This window comes from Periophthalmus magnuspinnatus, chromosome 13 (assembly GCF_009829125.3).
Source record: "Periophthalmus magnuspinnatus isolate fPerMag1 chromosome 13, fPerMag1.2.pri, whole genome shotgun sequence".
Taxonomy (NCBI): Eukaryota; Metazoa; Chordata; class Actinopteri; order Gobiiformes; family Gobiidae; genus Periophthalmus; species Periophthalmus magnuspinnatus.
This window is the reverse complement of record NC_047138.1, coordinates 26,243,935-26,265,514: the sequence shown is the minus strand read 5'-3', so window position 1 is coordinate 26,265,514 and position 21,580 is coordinate 26,243,935. Positions and strand designations below refer to the sequence as shown.

At 38.3% G+C, this 21,580-nt stretch overlaps 1 protein-coding gene and 1 long non-coding RNA gene across 3 annotated transcripts in view; one reads left to right on the top strand and one right to left on the bottom strand.

The window, feature by feature from the left end:
- clcn2c (chloride channel 2c) overlaps nucleotides 1-21,580 on the bottom strand; it is a 193,695-nt gene that overhangs the window by 8,175 nt on the left and 163,940 nt on the right. For both annotated transcript variants that reach the window (XM_055226034.1, XM_055226035.1), the window contains 2 exons: nucleotides 9,826-9,864; nucleotides 7,454-7,558 (listed from right to left, as the gene is read on the bottom strand). In XM_055226034.1, the coding sequence (XP_055082009.1) occupies nucleotides 7,454-7,558; nucleotides 9,826-9,864 (144 nt within the window). The remainder of the gene's footprint in view (nucleotides 1-7,453; nucleotides 7,559-9,825; nucleotides 9,865-21,580) is intronic.
- The window catches only part of LOC129456737 (uncharacterized), a 220,596-nt gene that overhangs the window by 120,065 nt on the left and 78,951 nt on the right, over nucleotides 1-21,580 (top strand). The window lies entirely within an intron of this gene.

The following is a 21,580-nucleotide window of genomic DNA, read 5'->3' as shown; positions in this document are numbered from 1 at the left end:
TTAAGCCTTTGAATTTGGCCATTAACACTATTGCATTTAAATGGTGCTGAACCGACTGTGATGAACAAAATCGTCATTACAAGTGCATAAAAAACACATTTTATAGGTTTGTTTGTTCGGGAGCTGCAGTTAGCCAAAGTCTGTTTACTTTGCCCAGCTGCAATGCATGACCTTTGACCTCTGCTGTCCCACATTAACCCCATACAGCTGCCTCATAAATGGGGTCAAAAACAGGTCGGACATGACGGGCAGGGATAAAGTCAACATGGTGCTCCGAGGAAAGTTTCACAATGTTTCTATTTTGGAATATTATAGATCAAATTTCTCAGAATTTGGAGTCAAATCCTTAAGTTTAAAATTGAAATACCCTTTTTAACACCCCTAAGTTGTTAAAGCCGCACTATGCAAATTTTTGTCAAAAGCTCAACTACAATAAAAGCACAATTCTTTTTTTTTTTTCATTTTGGTCGTCTTGCGGCATAAAACGTGTCTATCTCCATGGAGAATGTTCTGAAATCTGGTTTTAACTTTCTATTTCCATGGAATCACACAGGTGCCACCTCCAGAAAGTTACATAGTGTGCCTTTACTTATTATATACCCCCAACAAACTAATGGACAGGTAATCATTTTCATATATCAGAACCACCAATAAAGCATCTATCTATCTATATCTATATGTATTAGGACTACACAAAATGTGATTAGATTAGAAAATTTGTTTTAAAATCACAATTCAGTTCACAAAGCACATTTTGAAAGTCCTATATTATGGAAAAACTGACACTTGTGAGCTTTAAGGCGTGGTAGACAATTGTTACCTCATCAAAAACATACCTGGAGTTGTGTTTTGTTTCATTGACACATATTTGAGTAATCCTTTATTATTAGGCTATCCACATCTCCAAATCTTAAAATACTCTACCAATACATGACATCACAAGGTGGAATAGTTTTCAAGTTAACAGCTAACTTTCCAAATGATTCTAGTAAAGACGGGCACTTCCTGGATTACCATATGATATCACAAGGTGGAGCCCAAGGTGGAGCCCAAGGTGGAGCCCAAGGTGGAGCCCAAGGTGGAGCCCAAGGTGGAGCCCAAGGTGGAGCCCAAGATGGAGTGTTTTCAGTTTGAGAGAAGAACTCAGCCTAAACGTGTTTTGTTTCATTCACACAAACCCTGCACAACTCCAGGTATGATTGTGATGGGGAAACAACATCATAACATATGGGAAAACAGTGTAAGGCTTCTCTAAAAAGACAAGGGATTTGTTTTTATGTTTCCAGAGAACATTCCATTACCTAAATAACTGCTGCTTCTACGATATTCACTTGCAATAAACCAGCTAATCTAAGAAATCTATGATCCATCCATCTATCAAGTTCATCTATGTGATTGAGATGGATTATGGTATTACGCCAATGATGTAAATTCTCTAGAGGCAGTTTTTGTTGATGGTGGAAATATTGTAGATGTGAAAGAAGGATTTTTGAGGGCTACTTATTACTGTTTTTCTGGCCAAAATCAAGTTGCATCATCCTCAGCCTTTCTCTGTTTGCCATACTCAAATCTCAGGTCTCTCAGTGTTGTGGAGCTCGGATGATGAGTTTCCTGATGCAACGGATGCCTTCTCACACACATAGATCATTAAAGTTTCATTCCATCTCCTCCTCTCCCCTAGACCCCGCTCCAGTCAATCTAACAGCAAAGCTTACAGGTAAGGTTGTGCTGTGAATCAGATTTTAATCGAGATTCTGTCATTTCAAATTGTTTTTAATCAAGGTCTACATTCAATCATCTGTCAGGAAAAGCATGTGGTTTGGAGGACAGGTCAGATTTCTGAGGTAGAATTTTTTTTATGTTAAATGGCAACGCAAAAAATGTATATTGGCAAGGCAAGTTTATTTGTATAGCACAATTATTGCTGCATATTCACTGGCCTAACGGCAGCATGTAGAGATTGAACATCAGGGGTCCCAGGACTGACTTGGGGTACTCCACAGGTCAGGGACATTTTACCTGAGACACATTTTCCAATTTCAACAAAGTACTCCCTTTTTTCTAGATAGGACTTGAAAAAGTTTAGTGCCATACCAGAGATGAACACCCAGTCCTCTAGTCTCTGTAAGAGGATCTCATGATCCACAGTGTCAAAGGCAGCACTCAGATCTAACAGGATCAAGACCGAGACTTTGCCTGCATTAGTGTTCAAGCAAATGTCATTTGTCACCTTGATAAGAGCAGTCTCAGTGCTGTGGTGGGGTCTAAAACCTGACTAGAAAACATCAAAGAAGTTGTTCATTTGGAGAAAGTTAATAAGCTGTTGGTAAGCAACTTTTTCGAGGACTTTGCCTAAGAATAGCAGATTTGAGATTGGTTGGTAATTGTTCAATATAAGATAAAATATGCCTTTATTAGTTCCACAGTGGGGAAATTCCAGAATATTGTGGCATCTTTAGGAGAGGCTTGATAATCACAGCTTTCAAAGCTCTTGGGAAAGATTGAAGGGACATAACTAAGCAAGTGAGTGATAACAGCAAACTGCTGAGCACAGACTTTAGAAACTCATCGAGGCAGCATGTAGATGAATCTGGAGAATGGTTCGGACTTTGAAATAGTTTTTTTTTTTAATAAGACAAAATAAAATCTAAACAAAAAAATAAGAATTATCAATATAAGGTAGGGACTAAAAAAGTGATTCTCTGATTTAGAGCAGAGTTCAGATTTGAACATAGAACTGTTTTATGTTAAATTACATTTCTTAAAAGTCTGTATTGTTTAAAGCTGCACTATGCAACTTTTCTGATATTGGTTTGGGTATGGAAATATTGTTTTAATATAAAAGAATTCACAGTATGGGATTAACTTCATCCATCTTGCATATATTTAATTCCTACTATTTTTATTGCTAAAAATACCTTGAAAAAACATGCATTCTTACTGAGACCTGTAACTTGATCTGGTGGTGCCACCTACTTGTTTTCATGGAGATAGATGTTTAATGCATCACTGTGGAACATTCCAGGCAAAGCGCTAACATCCATGGGCATAAACAGGTGGTGGACCCTCTATCAGAAAAGTTCCCGATTGAAATGGATACTGAAAGCATTTTTTAAATTTTGTTTTTGATAAGACAGAATAAAATAAAGCAAAAAAACTGGATTGATCAAAATGAGAGGAGAAAATTGATTTGTCATATCGCCATGCCCTAGTAACAGGTCAAAAACAAAAGATGATTAAGGTTGAGGATCTTGACTTTCGGCAGTGAAGCATTTTCGTTTTAAATGGGACTATGTGCTTAGCTAAAATGGCCGCCGGGGACATGTGAAATTGATCCCAGAGAGGCAGGGAAAGAGAGCAGTGCCCAGGGGGATTAAGGTGTAAGTGTTAAGGCTGGGAGTGCTGCAGTGTAATCTGAGAGAGACATGTCCCAGTGGAGAGGAGAGAAAGGGATGCAATCACAAACACTCCCATCGACATAATGTGAAAAGAACAAGCAGGAGTCCTAGATACAGTTATTCTTATGTCTGTGTTGGACAGTAACTAAATACTTGCACCGAAACCACACACATTGTGGTATTTGATTGTGCAACTAAGGTTTCAAACTGCACAAAATCAGTGAGAAAAAAAGAAAACATTGCTTGTGGTGAGCACATGTGCGTTTTTCCCTTCTCCAATTGTGACACATAAATAACCAACAGTCTGCTACAATCAACTATTACAATTACAATTACGGTTCATCCGCTTTCTCACGTAGACAGTTATTTCCATTTATATATACAAACGCATTAGCCGATATGCTGTGAGCATGAGCGCTCTTCCAGCCCAATCGCCTCTGGCTACAATTCATTTCACTTTGTCCCTCTGTGACTGCTGCTGTCAGGCTCGTCATCTGGTCTTAAAATGTTCGTACTGACCTGCTCTACATGATCCTGTTTTGTTTGTTTTTTTCGCTATTTTGTATGTAAATAAAGATATGAACATTAATAACAGACCAATAAGTTGCCCTCTTTCATCAAGGTTAGCAATGCTGTCAATTAAACCTGTTGCTAAACACCTGCTCCCTGCTAAACCAGCGGTGCGGGTGGGAAGGGGCATTACCTTCAACAGCCTCGCTCCTGACTGGCTCTTTGGTTGCTATGGTACTCGCAGTCAGAATTCCAAATATGGAACTAGACTCCAAATTTGCCCCTATAACTACTAGCCTTGATGAGCTTCATTTGGCTGGAGCTGTCCTATGGGTAACATCACACTCATTTAGTCCACTTTGTTATACAGTCTATGCTTCCTCATTGTGAATAGAACCAGTTGCATATTTGGGCTGGAGTGTAATCTGAACAGTGACCACTTCGCTTGCATTAAAAAGCTTAATTACATCTCTCTTTTCTCCCACACTTTCAATGTAATTCAGTAGCATTAATGATAAAATAGAAGTAGAACTCAAGTGGTAAATGGTCAAATTTTTATATAGCACTTTCCACCTTCAGAACTGAAGAAGCAGCTTGAATGAGCAGCAAAACAATTTGTCCAGTTGACGGATTTAATTTTTGTCTTTTGCTTTCCACCTTCAAGGCACTCAAAGCACTTTACAACAAGGAACCCATTCACTTGTCATCCATTCATACACCCATTCATACATCAGTGTACACAGACACTGGGGGAAAGGTGGGTTAAATGTCTTGTTCAAGGACATGATGACAGCATTCATCTGTGGAAGCTGGAATCACACAGCCAACCTATGGTTCAATGCTCAACTAATGATGTTTATGTTGAGAGCAGGATTCAAACCGCCAACCTTCCGGTCTCTACCAACTTGGCTACTGTCGCCCCAAGTATACCAAATTCTCAAAAGCAGTGTTTTTTGAAATTAAATTTATAAAATTGGGTTGTTCAAGCTCAGATCTCAACCGGGTCTATAACAGATTTATTCAAGATATAAATTAGATCTAAACCAGGTTTTAAATAGGACTACACTATTGCCACAGTAATTCTAACCAGGACAAAAAAGTGAATACAATTGACTCACTAGTGTACACAAAACAGAAACACTGCTCTAAAGCATAGTAAAAAAATTAAATGGCTATTTTAGCTTCTGAACATTGCATTTTCACACCTTTCTGAAGCTTGTGATCATGACGAGAGGACTGAAATCATACTATATTTTTCTTATCGGTCTGCTACAATAAGACTGGTTGACAAAAGCAGCTCTAACACAAATTGATAGAACAAATGGGACAGATGGCTGGTGGATTCAGGTGTGGGGGAGAATGCATTACACAGTCTAGATTTTACGGTACTGTTTAATATGCTGCTGGAGATTGTGCGTAGTATTGGCTTGGCTGTGGGAGGGGAGCTAAGATGGATTGGTGTAGAATTCCTCTTAATAAATGTTTAAAGCCCATTCACAGAGAGAGAGTGAAGGGAATCGCAGAGAATGAGTAATACAGATGAAGGACAATAGGTTGCGTTCAGGTGACCTTCGAAAAATCCCTATAGTTTAAACAGAGCTGAAGGACAGGTCAGAATTCTATGGTGGAAACTGTCAGATTGTAGATTTGTTGACCTGGTTTATGGTTAATATCTCCGTAAAGCACTTTGAATTACTTAGTGTTCGAATTGTGCTATGCAAATAAACTTGGCTTACCTGCCTTGCCTAATTACTGGGCCTATCCACATGAAAGTAATATTGGCACAAAAATCAACATCTTCCCTGTCAGTACGAAGAACCTCAACTTCCCATAGAATTAATATGGCAAGTTTTTGCAGGTAATACCAAATATATCGTGACAAGGTTATCATTATTTTGGATATTTCTTTCAAAAACAGTCAATCTCCCATAGAGTATACAAGCCCAATTCTAGAGCTTGAAGGCAACCTATCTATGGGTGTCAAACGGTTTAAAAATATTAAAGCCTACTTTTTGAATGGGAAAAAAAAGGTCTCAAAATGTTGCACATACCAGTTGTTAGTGAGCAACAATAGCTCAGTTGGTGGTTCAAAACCCACTCTCAACATAAACATCATTGGTTGAGCAGGTTGGTGGTGCAATTCCAGCTGCCACAGATAAACACTGTTATTGTATCCATGTGTGAGATACTTAACCCACCTCACCCCCAGTGCCTGCATACACCAATGTGTGAATCTGTGTGTGAATTCTTTGATGTAAAGCCATTAACATTACCCATTTTTAGCAATAACGCAATTCAAATCAAAATATAGTGTGTTTAGAATGGGAAAAGGTCTTCACAAAATCCTTTGCCTGAAATTCATGAATACGTGAGATGGCTGTTGGAAAAGGCACAGGAAAAATCCAGGTTTACTTCATGTGGAACAGTGGAATGTGCTTAGGACCATACCACAGTAACTAATCTAAATCAACAGCAGATCTCAGGCTCTCTGTTCCAATCCTCTCCCTTTATCCATCAAACAGAAGGGAACAAAACATGTTGTTCGTATGAGAAAATCCAGCTATTCCCACAGAGACTTGCCTCTAATGGCTTGACATTTAGTGTAATAGTATACTTTAAAGGGCATTAGTCTTTCACTGTGACAAGCAATGTTCTTTAAAGAGCACCAAGACAGCAGAACATGTACAATTAATACAGATTCTTATATATGATGGCAGTTATTATAGAAAAATGAGTGTGTGAGAGAGGGCTTAAAGTTTGGTTCCTTGCTCACAGTTTGCAGTACATTTTACTAACCCGTTTCACACAGAGTTTTCAATGGGCAATGGTGTGTTTAGGGAGTAATGAGAAGTACGAATTTTGAGATGTAGCGATTTCTGTGCATTCCTGAATTGAAAAAAACGGGCCCAAAAAGATTTAAACATTACATTTTAAGATTTTCAAGTGTTACGTTGGGAAAATACAACTTATTTCTAACACAAAATGGGTTCTAGGTTTACCCTCTTAGTATGCCAGTATTCCTTAATCTAGCCAAGTATTTTCTCAAATACTGTATTCAATAGTTTATTACTAAATATCAGTAATACGTCTTCTTTAAAACCAGCCAAAATTTTTCTAAAAATATACAGTTTGGAATTCTGACCAAGACTATGATCAAGCCAATTCTGATGAACCACTGATTTAGCACAGAGGGGGTGCTAAGTCACCCTGTCAATCAAACCTGTTGCTAATGCTAGCAGGACTGACCTCAGGGAGAGAAGGCACCTAATTTGTCTATTAATGTTCAGTTTTTCATTTATAGACATAATAGCACAATAAAAATATGAGGATCATGTAGAGCAGGTCAATACAAACAACAGTTTTAACAGTTAACAGTTTTTCAATAGAAAGTGAATTGGAGCCAGCTCATACTCACTTCTTATTTGGAATGGCTAGCAGTTTAGCTATGTCAATTTATATATACAATCTATGGTTGTGACACAAAGGTAAGATACTGTTTGTAGATCTGTAGATGTGTGTGTCTAGAAATGTGTTTCCAATCAGACCTTATGCAGAGACGTGCGCTCCACCAGCTGGAAGGGGGCGGGGTCGATCTTACAGTTATTAAAGTTGACCTGCTCATCAAGCTGCATCTCCTCCCACTCTGCAATCTGGAACAAATATAAAAATAAAGGAATAACAAGAGGTGAATAATACTCTTTAAGAAATTGTACATTTCAGAGTACAGTACTGCTCAGATTTTTCTAGCAGCTTACTTCCTACTTGGGTAATATTTCTATTGAAGTAGCAATGTTCTTGAGTAAAGGTTTTGTGTAGTGAGTGACAAAAGCTTTATGTTTACAATATTTATATATAGTTATAAGTAGTTAATGTTTTGTCCTTTAAATTACATTCAATTCAAATTATAAATCAGATGTTACTCTTACTTTAATAGTAGTTTTCCTAAATACTTTACTCTTAATTTTTTGACTGTTTGCATTTCTACTTAATATTTTAAATTTTGCATGTTACATAATGTTTCCATTTTCTCATTGGATTTCCATTGTTACAAAAGACTGATTATGAGTAATATCATTTATTTATTTATTTTTAACACTTTGATTTGTGCTTTCCAGTAAGTAAGAAAAGGGAGAACAGTCTGGGGTGAGGATGAGTGCAGGAGAGGGGGAAAGTGGGGCTGGCAGAGCGGAAATGAGAAGTGCTGTTGATGGATGAATTATAAATGATACGAAATCCAAAAATATGAGACCGCCGGCTAATCTGTCACACTGGAAATATTGAGACCCGTCAGTCACAGGGTGATGATGTCATCGCATGGAAAAAGTCTCGAAAAACTTAACAAGTGCCAGTCAAAGTTGTGCAATACAATATAGAGTCAATTTTGATAGTCAAGTACAAAAAGTGTTGTGTATGATTTTACTTCAGTAAACACAAAATGGAAGCTGGGCACATACTACATACATTCTCAGTGGTGAGAGATTTAGAATATTGTGGAGGGTCCACACTACACACCTGGAGTGTGCATGATACTGAGAGACTGTGGGTCCACACTTAATTGACAGGAGAGAGCACACACTGAACCACTGTGATACACAACTGAATAGAACTTTTACCATACAAAGTGCAATTAATAATCCACAAAAATAACTTTATAGTGGTCCCTCATTTATCGCAGGGGTTAAGTTCCAAAAATAACCCACAATAGACAATACACAATTTTACAAATATTATATATATTTTAAGGCTGTAAAACCCCTCATCACACACGTTATACACTTTTCTCCAGGCAGGCATTAACATTTTCTCACATCTCTGTCTTGTTTAATTAATAGTGGCTAATGTGCACTGTGCCTCTTTGTCCTGGCGGCGCTCCGATGTAGTGTCGAACGAACATTTATATAAATTTGGTGGCACGGAGGAGATCGATTGGCCAGTCGGGACGCAGAGCCCAATGCACTGGAAAATCCACGAAACAGTGAGACCGCGAAAAGAGAACCGCGATATAGCGAGGGATCATACAGTGATTTGCATAACTGGCTAGGCTAATTGCTGCTGAAAGATTTCTGCAGACAGAGAAATCTAAGCTTAGCTCACAAATAAACATGTTATACCACATCATTAATAATTTATTTGTAGTGAGCCTGTTATGAGTGAACACATGTGGAACTGAGTGTGTATTTTTCTGAGTTTTCATGTGACTCCTGGCACACCAAAACTGTTCAAAATAGTTGTGCTAGCAGTGATGTTAACTCATTTAAAAAAAAAAAAAAAAAAAAAGTGCCTGACACCTTTTTGAATGTCTTCCCTGCTGCTTGTCATTGGTCACTGGGCTCTGTGAGTGCAGAGGAGGGTCCGTAACTAGTTTGCTCTACCAGAGTGTGTCCAAAAGCAAGTGACTAAAACTCAGACAAAAAAGATGAAAAAAATTGTACAGTGTGTCCTCAGCTTTACTTTTAATTGTTATGTTTTAGAGTTAAAGCCAAAACAGCGCAATAGGTAACTTCCTGATGCAGAGTCCATCACCTGGTCATCTCCATGGAGATGTAATCGCATTGCCTGGCATTAAACTCATCTATTTAGCATGTATTCAAGCAGATGGCAGACACTGCACCAGAAACGTTTCATAATGTAGCTTTAAAATATTTAATTATAGTATAACCCATATGCTATTTTAAAAACTTGTTTTCCAGGTGGTCCTCTAAAGCTACAAATGCATCTGTGAACTGTGTAACCTTGTAGAGTGTTGAAGGGTGGAAAAACTGTAGTCATTTTGTTGTACATTCCCAACCTCCTAAAATAAATGGCACTTTTCTATTGGATTTCTGTATTTGGTGAAGTGCTGTTCCGTTGCCCCCATCTCTAAATCCAGTGGAGTCTGTGGGTGTTTGTATAGCTGTGTTTAAAGTGGAACTCTCACCTCTCTCATGGTCATATAGTCCTCCACATCTCCATCATCCTGTAGAAAAAACAAAACAAAAACAAAGAACAAACTGTGAGAACAAAATATGGGCAAGCATCAAAACAACTGCACTGGAGCTACTGCCATCTCAGAATGTATTGAACCAGTGAGGCCAAATTTCTCATCGGTTTCTGTCTAGAACAAAATGTTGAAATTACTTTAAGCCGCATTATGTAAGCTTTCTGGTGGAGGGTCTGCAACCTGCACATTTCCATGGAGAGACTGCTTTGCCTTGAATGGTCCTCAGTGTGGCATTAAATATTATTTATAAGGAGACATAACTGACATGTAACTTTGTGTTGTGAAGCAACCATGCAAAGTTACAGGTCAGATCTGTGAAGAGATGATCCCATTCACAATTAAGACTGCATCTTTTTTTTTTTTTTTTTTTGAGCAGTAAAAAAACCTGCAATGGAAATAAATGTGAGATATGTTTAATGCTATACTGAGGAATATTCCAGGCAAGGCAATAACTTCACTAGGGAGACAAGCAGGTAGATGAAACTCAACCAGAAATGTTACATAGTGAACAAGTGATTGGATTTAATTTCTAATGGGATGTAGTATATAGCACTTATATTGAAATTTTGGATTAGTAACAACCATAGACTGTATAAAGCACTAAGTGAGTGTGACATCACCCATAGCATTTGACTCCAGTCAAATGACGCTCATTGAGGCTAGCAGTTATAGAGAGGAATTTGGAGTCAAGTTCCATATTTGGAATTCCGACCACTGGTGTCATAGTAAGCAAAGAATCAAGCCTGATAAAGGCTGTTGAAGGCAACGCCCCTTCCCACCTGCACCACTGGTTTAGTAGGGCGTGGGAGCTTAGCAATGCTGTCAATCAAACCCGTTGATAATGCTAGCAGAACAACCTTGTGGAAAGAAGGCACCTGATTTGTCTGTTATTATGTTCATATCTTTACTTATAGACAAATAAGAATACCAGAATCATGAAAAGCGTATTCATATGAACATTTTAAAACCAAACTGAAAAATCTGACAGCAGCAGTTCAGAGAGAGGGGCCACAGTTTTTCAATAGAAAGTAAACTGCAGCGTGAAGCGTGCCCATGCTCACTTCCTATTTGGACTGCGGCAGCTAGCGAGTCAGATCTATCCATTTATATATACAGTCTATGGTTAAAACATAATTTACGCGAACATAAAGACATTTTAACCCATCTAAACTGTCAGGAATCAAAGCAACTACTATTTTAACTTATGTCTTCATATTAGTGCAGAGAAAGCCAAATTAAACAGCTACCCTGGTTTAGAGGCGAGTGCTCAGAGACAGATGGGCAGAAGTGAGTGAGTGAAGCAGAGACTACAGTACATTTAATGAGAGTGGGGGCGTGATGCATGAGATGACACAGAGGATGATCGTTAGGATGATGGAGTTACAACACTTTCCAGAGTGACAAGCCGAGACCGTTTAAGAGAGGTGGGATTTAACGCTCAACCCCCGGGAGGAAGAAGTGTAGAGTTGTATGTTGTTGTATTATCATGACCGACATGAGGCTCAAACCACTAAGATTTCAATGTCAAATTGAAAAGGTGGATATAAAAGCTGGTCCAAGCAAGTAATATGATTTAAATAGTGACTTCTATATATGCTACAGATTTGCCCATACATTTTTATTTCAACAAGTTGGTGAGTGGTCACATTTTTATATAGTGTTTTTCCAACTTCAAGGCACTCTAAGCTCTTTACATCGAGGAATAGCTCATCTATTTACACTGTCATTCATAGAGCCATGTACACAGACATCAACATAATTAGGATGTGCTAGCAAAAATAATCAGATAATTAGGCTCGTAATGTATTGAAACAAGTCAAAAACATTTTAATATATCTAGTCAAAACTTCTAAAAGTAACACTAATATACCAAATTTATTAGGTAAAACACATCACTAGGGCCCAGGCTGGTTAAAGGTTTTGCCTAAGGACACAATGACAGTATACACCTGGGGGATCGAATCGCCTGACCTTCAGATCAGAAGTCAAACACTCCACCAACATAGGTACCATCACCCTTGAGAGACAATAACAATAAAAGGAACCAAATAATCTTTCAATTGATGGATGCAATGTAAACATGTAAGCCAAGGCAGATTACATAATACACATGCACTAGTAAAGAGTCTTTCCTCTGTACAGCCCAGTTGTGATAGTCTCAGTAAATAGTCTTGAATTCCAGTGTTGACTAACTCTCCTGGGCTGTGTACAACGTGGAGTACTCGGCTGTGAAATACTCTTTCAATGTGTTTAGTCATGTGACCAGTCCAGGTATTTACCCTCTGAGGACTTAAGCAGCACCTGAGAAAGATGGAGAGAAAGAGAGCGAGAAAGAGAAACAGAAACAGAGAGAGTGAAATAGAAAGAGAAAGTGAGAGAGAAAGACAGAGGGGGAGAGAGAGAGAGTGAGAGAGAAAGAGAGAGACAGAATGCCCTAGGGGCTGATGGGAGCTCATTTATCCTCATTGCGCTGGTGGCCGACCTGTTGGCAACCTCGGCGACTACAGCTCAGAGGAGAAAAAAGGTGCCCTACTGTAGCATTATGCAAGCACAGGCCAGGCGTGCACAGACTAAACTCAATAGACACACACGTATGTCTTTTTACCCTCCTGGGAGCTTTTCTAAATAAATTGGATTTTTAAGATGTCTGAACCAAGCACCAAATGAAAGAACATTTGGCTTTCCTCCATTTTTAAATTGTGTCTAAATCTAATGAACAGTACAGCTAAGCAAAGGTGCAATGCGCAACTTTTCTCTGTGTGTTTGGGTTGTATGATGCGCGATGTATGTGAATAAGACCAACCTAAAAGTTAAGTAAACAGAAATAAAATAGACGTCGGTCCATAGAACAGAGCAACGTGTGAAAATGACCTAAGCCACACCATAAATCAGAATTGTAAGAGTTACATCGCAATTTGCCAAACTTCCTCACACCAATTATTCAATTCAATAACACTATGAGGTCAAAATGCCCCCCCCTTCCAACAAGTACTACGATAAAGAGATCTGTGTTGTTTACTTCAACTGTTACAATAATGATCAATAAAACACATGTCATAGCAGATATAACAGATTGTTGCCCTGTAGTCAACTCAATACTGCAGTTTTGTCCTCAACTGTTAACTGTAAGGACTCACTTTACATGCATTGGCCTACCCCATGTCTCTGTCTACATGCTCCCAGTTCCCCGGGCGCTCCTCGTCATCCCGATTTGATCTCTTTTTGATGCGTTTACATAGCAACCCTCCAACCACGTTTCATCCACACGGCATTCACGCTGCCCTTGTATTGTTTGACAGGCACAATCATCGGTTAGACAGCCCAGATAACATGCTCCGTAGATGGGCTTGTACTTGTCAATCGCTGCAGCAGAACGAACCCAAAATACAGCCCATAAAATACAATAGAATTCAGACACACCTCGAGGCTGTGTTTTCTAGGACAACTGTTAATCCTGTTAGTGGTAACCAGGACAGGTTTCATCTCACGCACTGAACAGACCTAGATTTTTCCTATGTTCCCTTTTCAAACCTGTTTTACAAAATATTGTATATGTGTTTATATATTCCAGCATTTAAAGGTGCACTATGTAACTTTTTTGCAAAGGGATGTCACTATTGATATGTCATTGATTTGCTTGTAATGTTTCAAAGTATGACAGTAAACTTATCTATGGTTTGGTTGATTTTTTCTTTTACTATGGATCATACCTGGATGACATAGATAACCATTCTTACTGTGGGTGTGGTCACCTTTCCACAGATCTCCCCAGTAAGTGACTTGCTTGTCTAATCCCATACCATGGAACATTCAACAACATCTTCATGACAGGAACCAGGTAGTGGACCCTCTGGCAGAAAAAATGTTCTACAGCATGGCATTAAACGTATCAATTAATTTATTCAATTTCAGGTGTTTTTATTGGTCTAAAATACCTTGAAAAAACAAACTAAAAGGGAAAAAACATGAAAAAACATACTATACCTATAACATACATACTCTCCATCAGACCTGTACCTTGCCCTAGTGTTGCTCCTTGCTCATCTCTATGGAAATAGATTACTTAAATCTGATACTGTGGAACATTTCTCACAAAGCAATAACATCTCGATGGCAACAATCAGATGGCTTATCCTCCATCAGAAAAGTTACACAGTACACCTACAACACAGATTTGAAATGGTAAATGGTCACATTTTTATTCAGCGCTCTTCTACCTTCACCAATGAAGTTTATGTCAAGAGAGGGATTCGAACAACAACAAATCTTTGGATCAGTGGAGAAGCACTACCAACTGGGCTACTATCACCCCAGTAACACAACCCCAAAGAGTCACTGGTCAGACATACATGTCAACTTAAGTTTCCATTTCAAATTTCTTGCAGTTCAGAACTACACTAAACAGATAACAGGCTGCAGTAGGGTTGCTCAAATAGGAGCTAGAGTGAATCCAAGTCCGCATTAACTTAATATTGAGGCTTGGGAGTGCTGATGCCTCACCAATAGAGCTGTATCGCTTGCTCTGCTGTTTCCCGGACATAGATTAGAAAGGCTCTTGTGAACCACCTCTGTGTGTCTCCTATAGCCATCCATCTTCACTTGTGTCCAACCACAGCATCACAATTCAATGGCAACTGTCCAAGCCTGCATCCAATAGACACAATAGAGCAGCAGCAGCAGCAGTATCCCAATGACAATTCTCAGCTCCTCTCTGGTTAACTGTCTTCTGTTGATGCAGTAAAACACACAATTAAGTTTATGTCCTTTGCGCTTGTTCGCGTTGATGGGGCGAGTTGTAATTTTTCCCCACAGTCTGCAGTAACATGCAATAAACAAGAGAGAAGTACGATGCAATAATCTCATAATGAAGACCCACACTCACAAGATGACAAAAGTCCCAGCTGCTTGGGTTTGTTGCTGCTGTTTATTGCTTTCATCGTACATTACTGCTGAGAAGTAAGGAGTGCTTCAGGGGCCAACCCAAGTGAGGAGGGTCACACTGCGATATGGGTTTCAAATAGAATTGCTATAGCTGCCTGGTTAATAATAGTAAGCCTGTCATGATAACACATTTTGAAGCACAATATATTGCCACAGAGAAGTATAACAATAAATGATAATATTGAAACTACTTAATGTCTCTAACGCAGTAACAATAAAGCAGGTTAATTCCAGTAATCCAATTTTAAAATATACAGTATCATCACATCATTAACATTAATTGGCATGGGCTACAACAAATGAACAGTTACTTATTCGGCCCTCTACTGCTCAAATCTTATAATTTTATGACTAAACTAACAAAAAACTCCCTATTGTTGCAAAGAAAAAGTACAACGATAAATATTCATAAGTCGATACAGCACTTATTGTGACAGGTCTAGCCAATAGAGATCTAAACCAATTTAATCTAAACTGCACTCTTTTCCTTTACTAAGATGTGCAAGTTCACATGGGCATGACTGACAGATGGATTAGCTAATCAGAAAAATGCTTGCACAGTCTGTATCAAAACAAACATAGTGGCTTACGAGTAGAAAAGACAGGAAAAATTAACATAATTGACAAACATAGTTGACTCCTGTTGAATCAATAAAGATATGAACATTAATAACAAACAAATCAGGCGCCTTTTGTCTCAGAGGCTACTCCCACTATTGTCAGCAACAGGTTTTATTGACAGCGTTGCTAAGTGACTGCTCCCTGCTAATCCACACTCCCTTAGTCTACTTCTTTATACAGCCTATTGGCCAAAAGTTGTACAAAAAAATGTTTAATACATAATGACTGCCCTCCTGAAGTCACTTTCAGTTTGACAGTAATGAAACTAGACTATATATTGTTCTGAGCTGGATAATAATGGGGCAGTATCGGAAAGGTTAACAGCTGTGAGGAAGAGGCTAGAAGGTAAACAAATACAGAACCACAAAGTCCGGTAATAAATCTTCCCATGGGATGGCAGTTGAACCATTTGTGTACCTACATTTGTGTATGAATTGTGCTATACAAATAAACTTGCCTTGCTTTGCCACTTTGACTTACTTTATGAACAAATTGTGATATATAAAAACTTGCGTTGTCTTTATCATTTTCAAAGCGTCCCATTTTTTAAACATACTTAGTCAATGGGAAGAGGAACACGACAGTGATATTTCATGTCAGTTTTGTCTTCTATTAAGCACTGGGATGTGGAGCAGATTTGTCACTCGGCACAGATCGCATATCAAGCCAAAATCAGCTCCGGTCAAAATGAATTAGAGCCATCTGCACCAGATAAGTTCACTGTGTCTCCACAAATGATTGGGGAAATGAGCGTTTCATCTCCTCCTCTGATTATTCTCTATCAGATCCACAAGGACACTGTTAATGGGGCCTGCACTATGCTTTCACTCTGCCTCAACACACAGCACTTGACCTCTGACTAAAAATCTTTACTTATTTTAACTCACTATATGCATCCTCTTAAAAATGTACTTTTACTGAAGAAGTGTATTCTAAAACTGATACGGAAATGCTGAACTCAGACACTTCAAAAAGGTCAAATTGAACTTGAACTTTTGCCTCACTGCTAAGTAGATTTAAAGATACTGAATTTCTTATGTATATTGCTATAAATCATCCTATAAAGGAATATGGAAAAAAAATTATCTCTCACTGTTTTTGGATTATCCCATTAACCATATGATGTTTTTGCAATTCTTCACAAATGGAGTACAATTTGCCTGTATCTTATGGCCGAAAGTAGCTCAGTTGGTAAGTGTGTGTCCACCGAAAATTAGCGGTTTGAATCCCGCTCTCTACATAATCATTGGGAAAGTGGTCAGATCCACTGACCCACAGACTAGCAGTGCAATTCTTTTTTGTTTTGTATTGTTAATCAGCTCTTCTTGCAGTTTTACAATAACTGATTTTATTCTCGTATTATAGACAATTTTATTTATCCCATCTTTATCTCCATGGCATGAAAAATTAGGGCAATTGCCACAGTGATATAAAACTAAACTAGGAAAAAGTTCTCAAAATGTTGCATAAGAGAAGCCCATGAATATGCAAACTGGGTGAAGTGTTTTGCCCAAGGACACAACAGCAATATGTATTAACTGTCGAAACTGAAGACATTGTGTGTAAAAAATTTTCAACTTAAAAAACTCAACACGCACAATTCTATTTTACATTCAAACTCCGTGCAGGATTCCTATTGTCTACACTGCGACACAAAAAATTGAAAATGAATTATATATATAAAAAAACCCAACAAAAAACAGAAGACAGAGGAGCGGTGCCAAAAACTTCAGCCCAGCAGCAATCATAAATAACAGATCGCAACAGAAATACAAGATGGTGGAAGAAAATAATGAGAAAAATACTGAGACAGGGAGACTCAGAGGCGACATCACTTCTACAAGTCTGATGCCATTTGGGATGCATCAATATTTCACACATGAAACTGATGCTAAACAATGGAGGGGGCTTTTGAAAGATGGGCAAGATACAGAAAAGAATGAATGAGGATTAAGATATATATATATATTATATAAATAAATAAATATAAAAAACATCCATCCATCCATACAAAACAATGATGTAGAGCTGAGCCACTGAGATTAAACCCAATCCAAAAGAAGAAAAATGGTCACGGTTCAGTGTGTCTGAAAGGAAGAAAAAGACAGGGTAGTGTGGAGGGAGGAGAGAAGTAATAACTTGATTTCAGTTTGGCCGTAGGGAAGAGGGGGGGAATCTAAGGAAAAAATGTTTATGGGTTTGTTTGTCCTGCAGTGAGACATAGATGGCTGAAATGTGGTGCAGAAGAGATTTGATTTGGACTTAAAGAGAAAAAAGGGACAAAAACAAGGTCATGGTGATGGTGGATAAGATGTGGCCAAATGTGATTTTAATAACTACTAAAAGATCCACTATGGAACTTTCCCCCTCAACTTCATGGACAGGATATTTGTTTGCCTGGAATGCTGTTTGTATGGCATTTCACATTTCCATCTCCACAGAGAACACTAGGAGACTCCACCAGGTCAAGTTACAGTCTAGATCTGTGGAGAGGCGGCACCACTCATAGTAAGAATGTTTTTAAAAGATATTTCTGAGCAGTAAAAGCACCTGTTGTGTAATGAATGCAAGATAACCACATTTAAAGCTGTAATGTGAAATATTCAATAGAGACAAACAGGAGATGCCATCTGGCCAAGTTACAAGCAAGATTTGTGGAGCGGCAACGCCGCTCATAGTAATAATGCGTGTTTTTGAAGGTATTTTTTTTAGCAATGAAAACACATGTAGTTGATTAAATGCATGTAAGTTTACAAATATCATACTGAGGAACATTTCAACCAATGACATCTTCATGGTGCTAAATCTATCAGTGGAAAAGTTACACAGTGTATCTTTAGATTGTCTAAACTGGTTATGACCAACTTAAACTTATTATTAAGTATTAAAGAACCTATATTACGCCATTTTCTGATCTATGTTATAATGTTGTTTATGTTGTTTACAAGTTTTTCTCTCAAACAGAAAACACTTTCTTCCATTTTGTGATGTCATGTGGTAAAACAAGAAGCGTCCCACTGTTTTTAAATTCCATACACCTTCACTAGAATCATTTCAATAATTTCAGCGCTGGAATTTCCGGTCTCTACTAAACAAAAAGTAAAAGGTAGATGTTAACTTGAAAACTACTGCTTCATGTCATCACAAGGTGGAACAGAGTATTTTAAGCTTGGAGATGTAGACAGGCCTATAATAAAGGGTTATTCAAACATGTGTGAAAGAAAAAAAACACCCCTACAGCTATATTTTTGAGGAGGCAACAGCATTCTAACATTGGTAAAAGTTTGCAAGAGTTTGCATAATATAGTATCATTAATGTGTATGCTTGTACTATAAACTTGCATTATAACCTTCACAACCAAATCCCTAAACTGATTGAGTTCATTACAAGCCCAAAAACATGAAATTTCTGACCTAGTTTCCCTGTAGCGTGACTGCTTTGTTCTGCCACGTGTTGGAGCAACTCATGACAAGCAGAACAAGCCCACAGGTTGGTCATACAGGGGGGCTGCGGGGGTCCAACTCTAATTAGCTCAGTGCAAGGCAATAATGATAATAATAATGACCAATATGGAGCTTAGCCCACTTAACACGTCCCAAAAAAGACCTGCTAATAATGCACCATCTGCCCCCGCGTCCGGACAGAAACAGCACCACATGGGTACACTTTACAATTAGACAGTATGACATATGTGAATAGTACTGCAATTAGGGATAAATATTAGTTGTCCAAAATAGTTCAGATATGTGCAACAACTGCTACTTTTAGAGCAAAGGGGAGTTGTTGCGTAAATGTTGTATAAAAAACTACTTTCAAATACTTGTACTTTATGTTATCACAATACAAACATTTCAAACTCGACTTTGATAGTAAGAAAAAGGCTTGGTACACGATTTTTCTTAACATAAGAAAAACTGTTAGGCCAGTTAATACACAGCAATAATGTGTGCTACCACAATTATGCAGACAACACTCAGATCTATGTCTCACTAGCAGCAGGTGAATATGGACCAGTGGACTCTGCCACAGCATCCCACAGATCTGTGTGTGGATGCTAAACTCAGACAAGACTGAAGTTCTAGTCTTTGGCCCATAGAAACAAAGAGAAAGTGTCAGCAGTCACCTCCAGTCTCCCTTTCCAAAATCTTCAAATCACGCTAGAAATCTAGGGGTAATAATGGGCTCAGACTTGAACTTTAACAGCAACATCAAATCAGTCAACATCTGCAGCTTTTTACAGTCTAAAAAACATTGCAAAATTAAAGATATACTGTCAAAACCAGAATTGGAGAGACTTATCCATGCATTTGCCTCCAGTAGGTTAAACTGCTATAACGGCCTGCTCACTGGCTTCTCCAAACGAGCTTTAAGACAGTTTAAGGTAGCACATCTAGAACACTGCTGCTCAGGTCCTGACTAGAACCAGGAAGTACGAGCACATAAGTCCTGTGCTCAGGTCTCTGCACTGGCTTCGTGTGGCTCAGAGAATAGACTTTAAAGCACCTCTGCTTTTGTACAAGTCTCTCCATGGCCTAGCGCCTAAGTACATCTCCAACATGTTAGTGCCATATGAACCATCTCGCACTCTGAGAACTTCAGGGTCCGGCCTCCTGCTGGTGCCCAGAATCAGGACTAAACATGGGGAATCAACATTTCAGTTTTATGCAGCTAAAACCTGGAAGTGTCTTCCTAAAGGTTGAAAATGTTTAAATCCAGGCTCAAAACGGTTCTATTTAGCTGTGCATATGACTGAAATGTTGATGATGATGTTGACAATTATTTATTATTTTATCAGTTTGTATTGTGATTTGTCTGTTATTCTGTAAAGCACTTTGAATTACTTTGTGTCCAAATTGTGCTATATAAATAAACTTGCCTTGCTTTGCCACAAAATTTGAGCAATTTATTCAATATCAGCATGTAGTCTTATACTAGTTCTTATAAAGATCAAAATCCTAAAACTATTGAAGAAACATTCAATTTTGTCCAATGTGTGTATGTTTTTCAGTAAATCTGCCAGAATGAGTAGCTAGTTTTGATACTAGTTTGATTAGTATCCGGGCAACAGTTATTTTACAACCCTTCACTGTACTTTGATAAAGTTCCTATGTTCCTACATAAATGAAGCCACAGACATAACTGCTTTTCTTTTTAATTGCACAATATTTGTCTACTTCACTTAACAGAGCCATAGCGGAGAATCCAGTTGCTTACAGAAGTGTATAATGAGCTTTAGACCAGACCCAGTGGGACTGTTTGTGATTAGGGCCATAAAACTCAGTCCCTCTGGCTTCTCCCTCTCACTGACGAGAGTGTTCACATGGAGCAGACACAGGCAAATACACCGAAGTGTGGAGATAAGGAAGATGTTATTACTTTTTATGGACTTACTATTGTGATTTCCTTGAACATCATAGTAGAATTGGTCTGGATATTGAACCCAACAAAGGAGTACTCAAACTAGATATTCAATTTTTCAGTATCAATATCTAAATGTGTAAGACAAAGTTAAATTTGTAATGAACAGATTTAGAAAGTTCTTGATACGTATGAACAACACAAGACCACATGATTTGAAACTACAATCTTTGTGTATTTTTATAGTTCTAAATATGTGGTAAATATCAATAATGCAAACAATCCCATAAGGCAAGTTTCTTCACTGATCTGACCAGTAACTTGGCTAGGTGGTGTCACTTGCTTGTCTCCATGATTTAATGTCATACTGTGGAACATTCCAAGCCAAGCAATAGCATCTCCTTGTCTACCAGAAAAGTTACATATAGCGTCTTTAAATAGCTCTACTCTTTAGTACCTCTCCTTGTATAATGTTCCCAGACAAACTTTATTGATCTACCAGAGAAATTACTCTGACACAAAGCTCACGTATGCAAGTACTTTTATTTTTTAATAATTTACATTGGTAGAACGGTCAGATCTATTGACTCACAGGTTGGCGGTGCCATTCCAGCTCCCACAGATGAATGCTGTTGTTGTGTGATTGGGCAAGACACTTAACCCATCTTGATCCCAGTGTCTGCGTACACTGGTATATGAATGTGCGTGTGATGGGCGGAGCTAATAACTACACTGAAACCAACCCACCTCTTTTCTATAGACCTAGCTAAC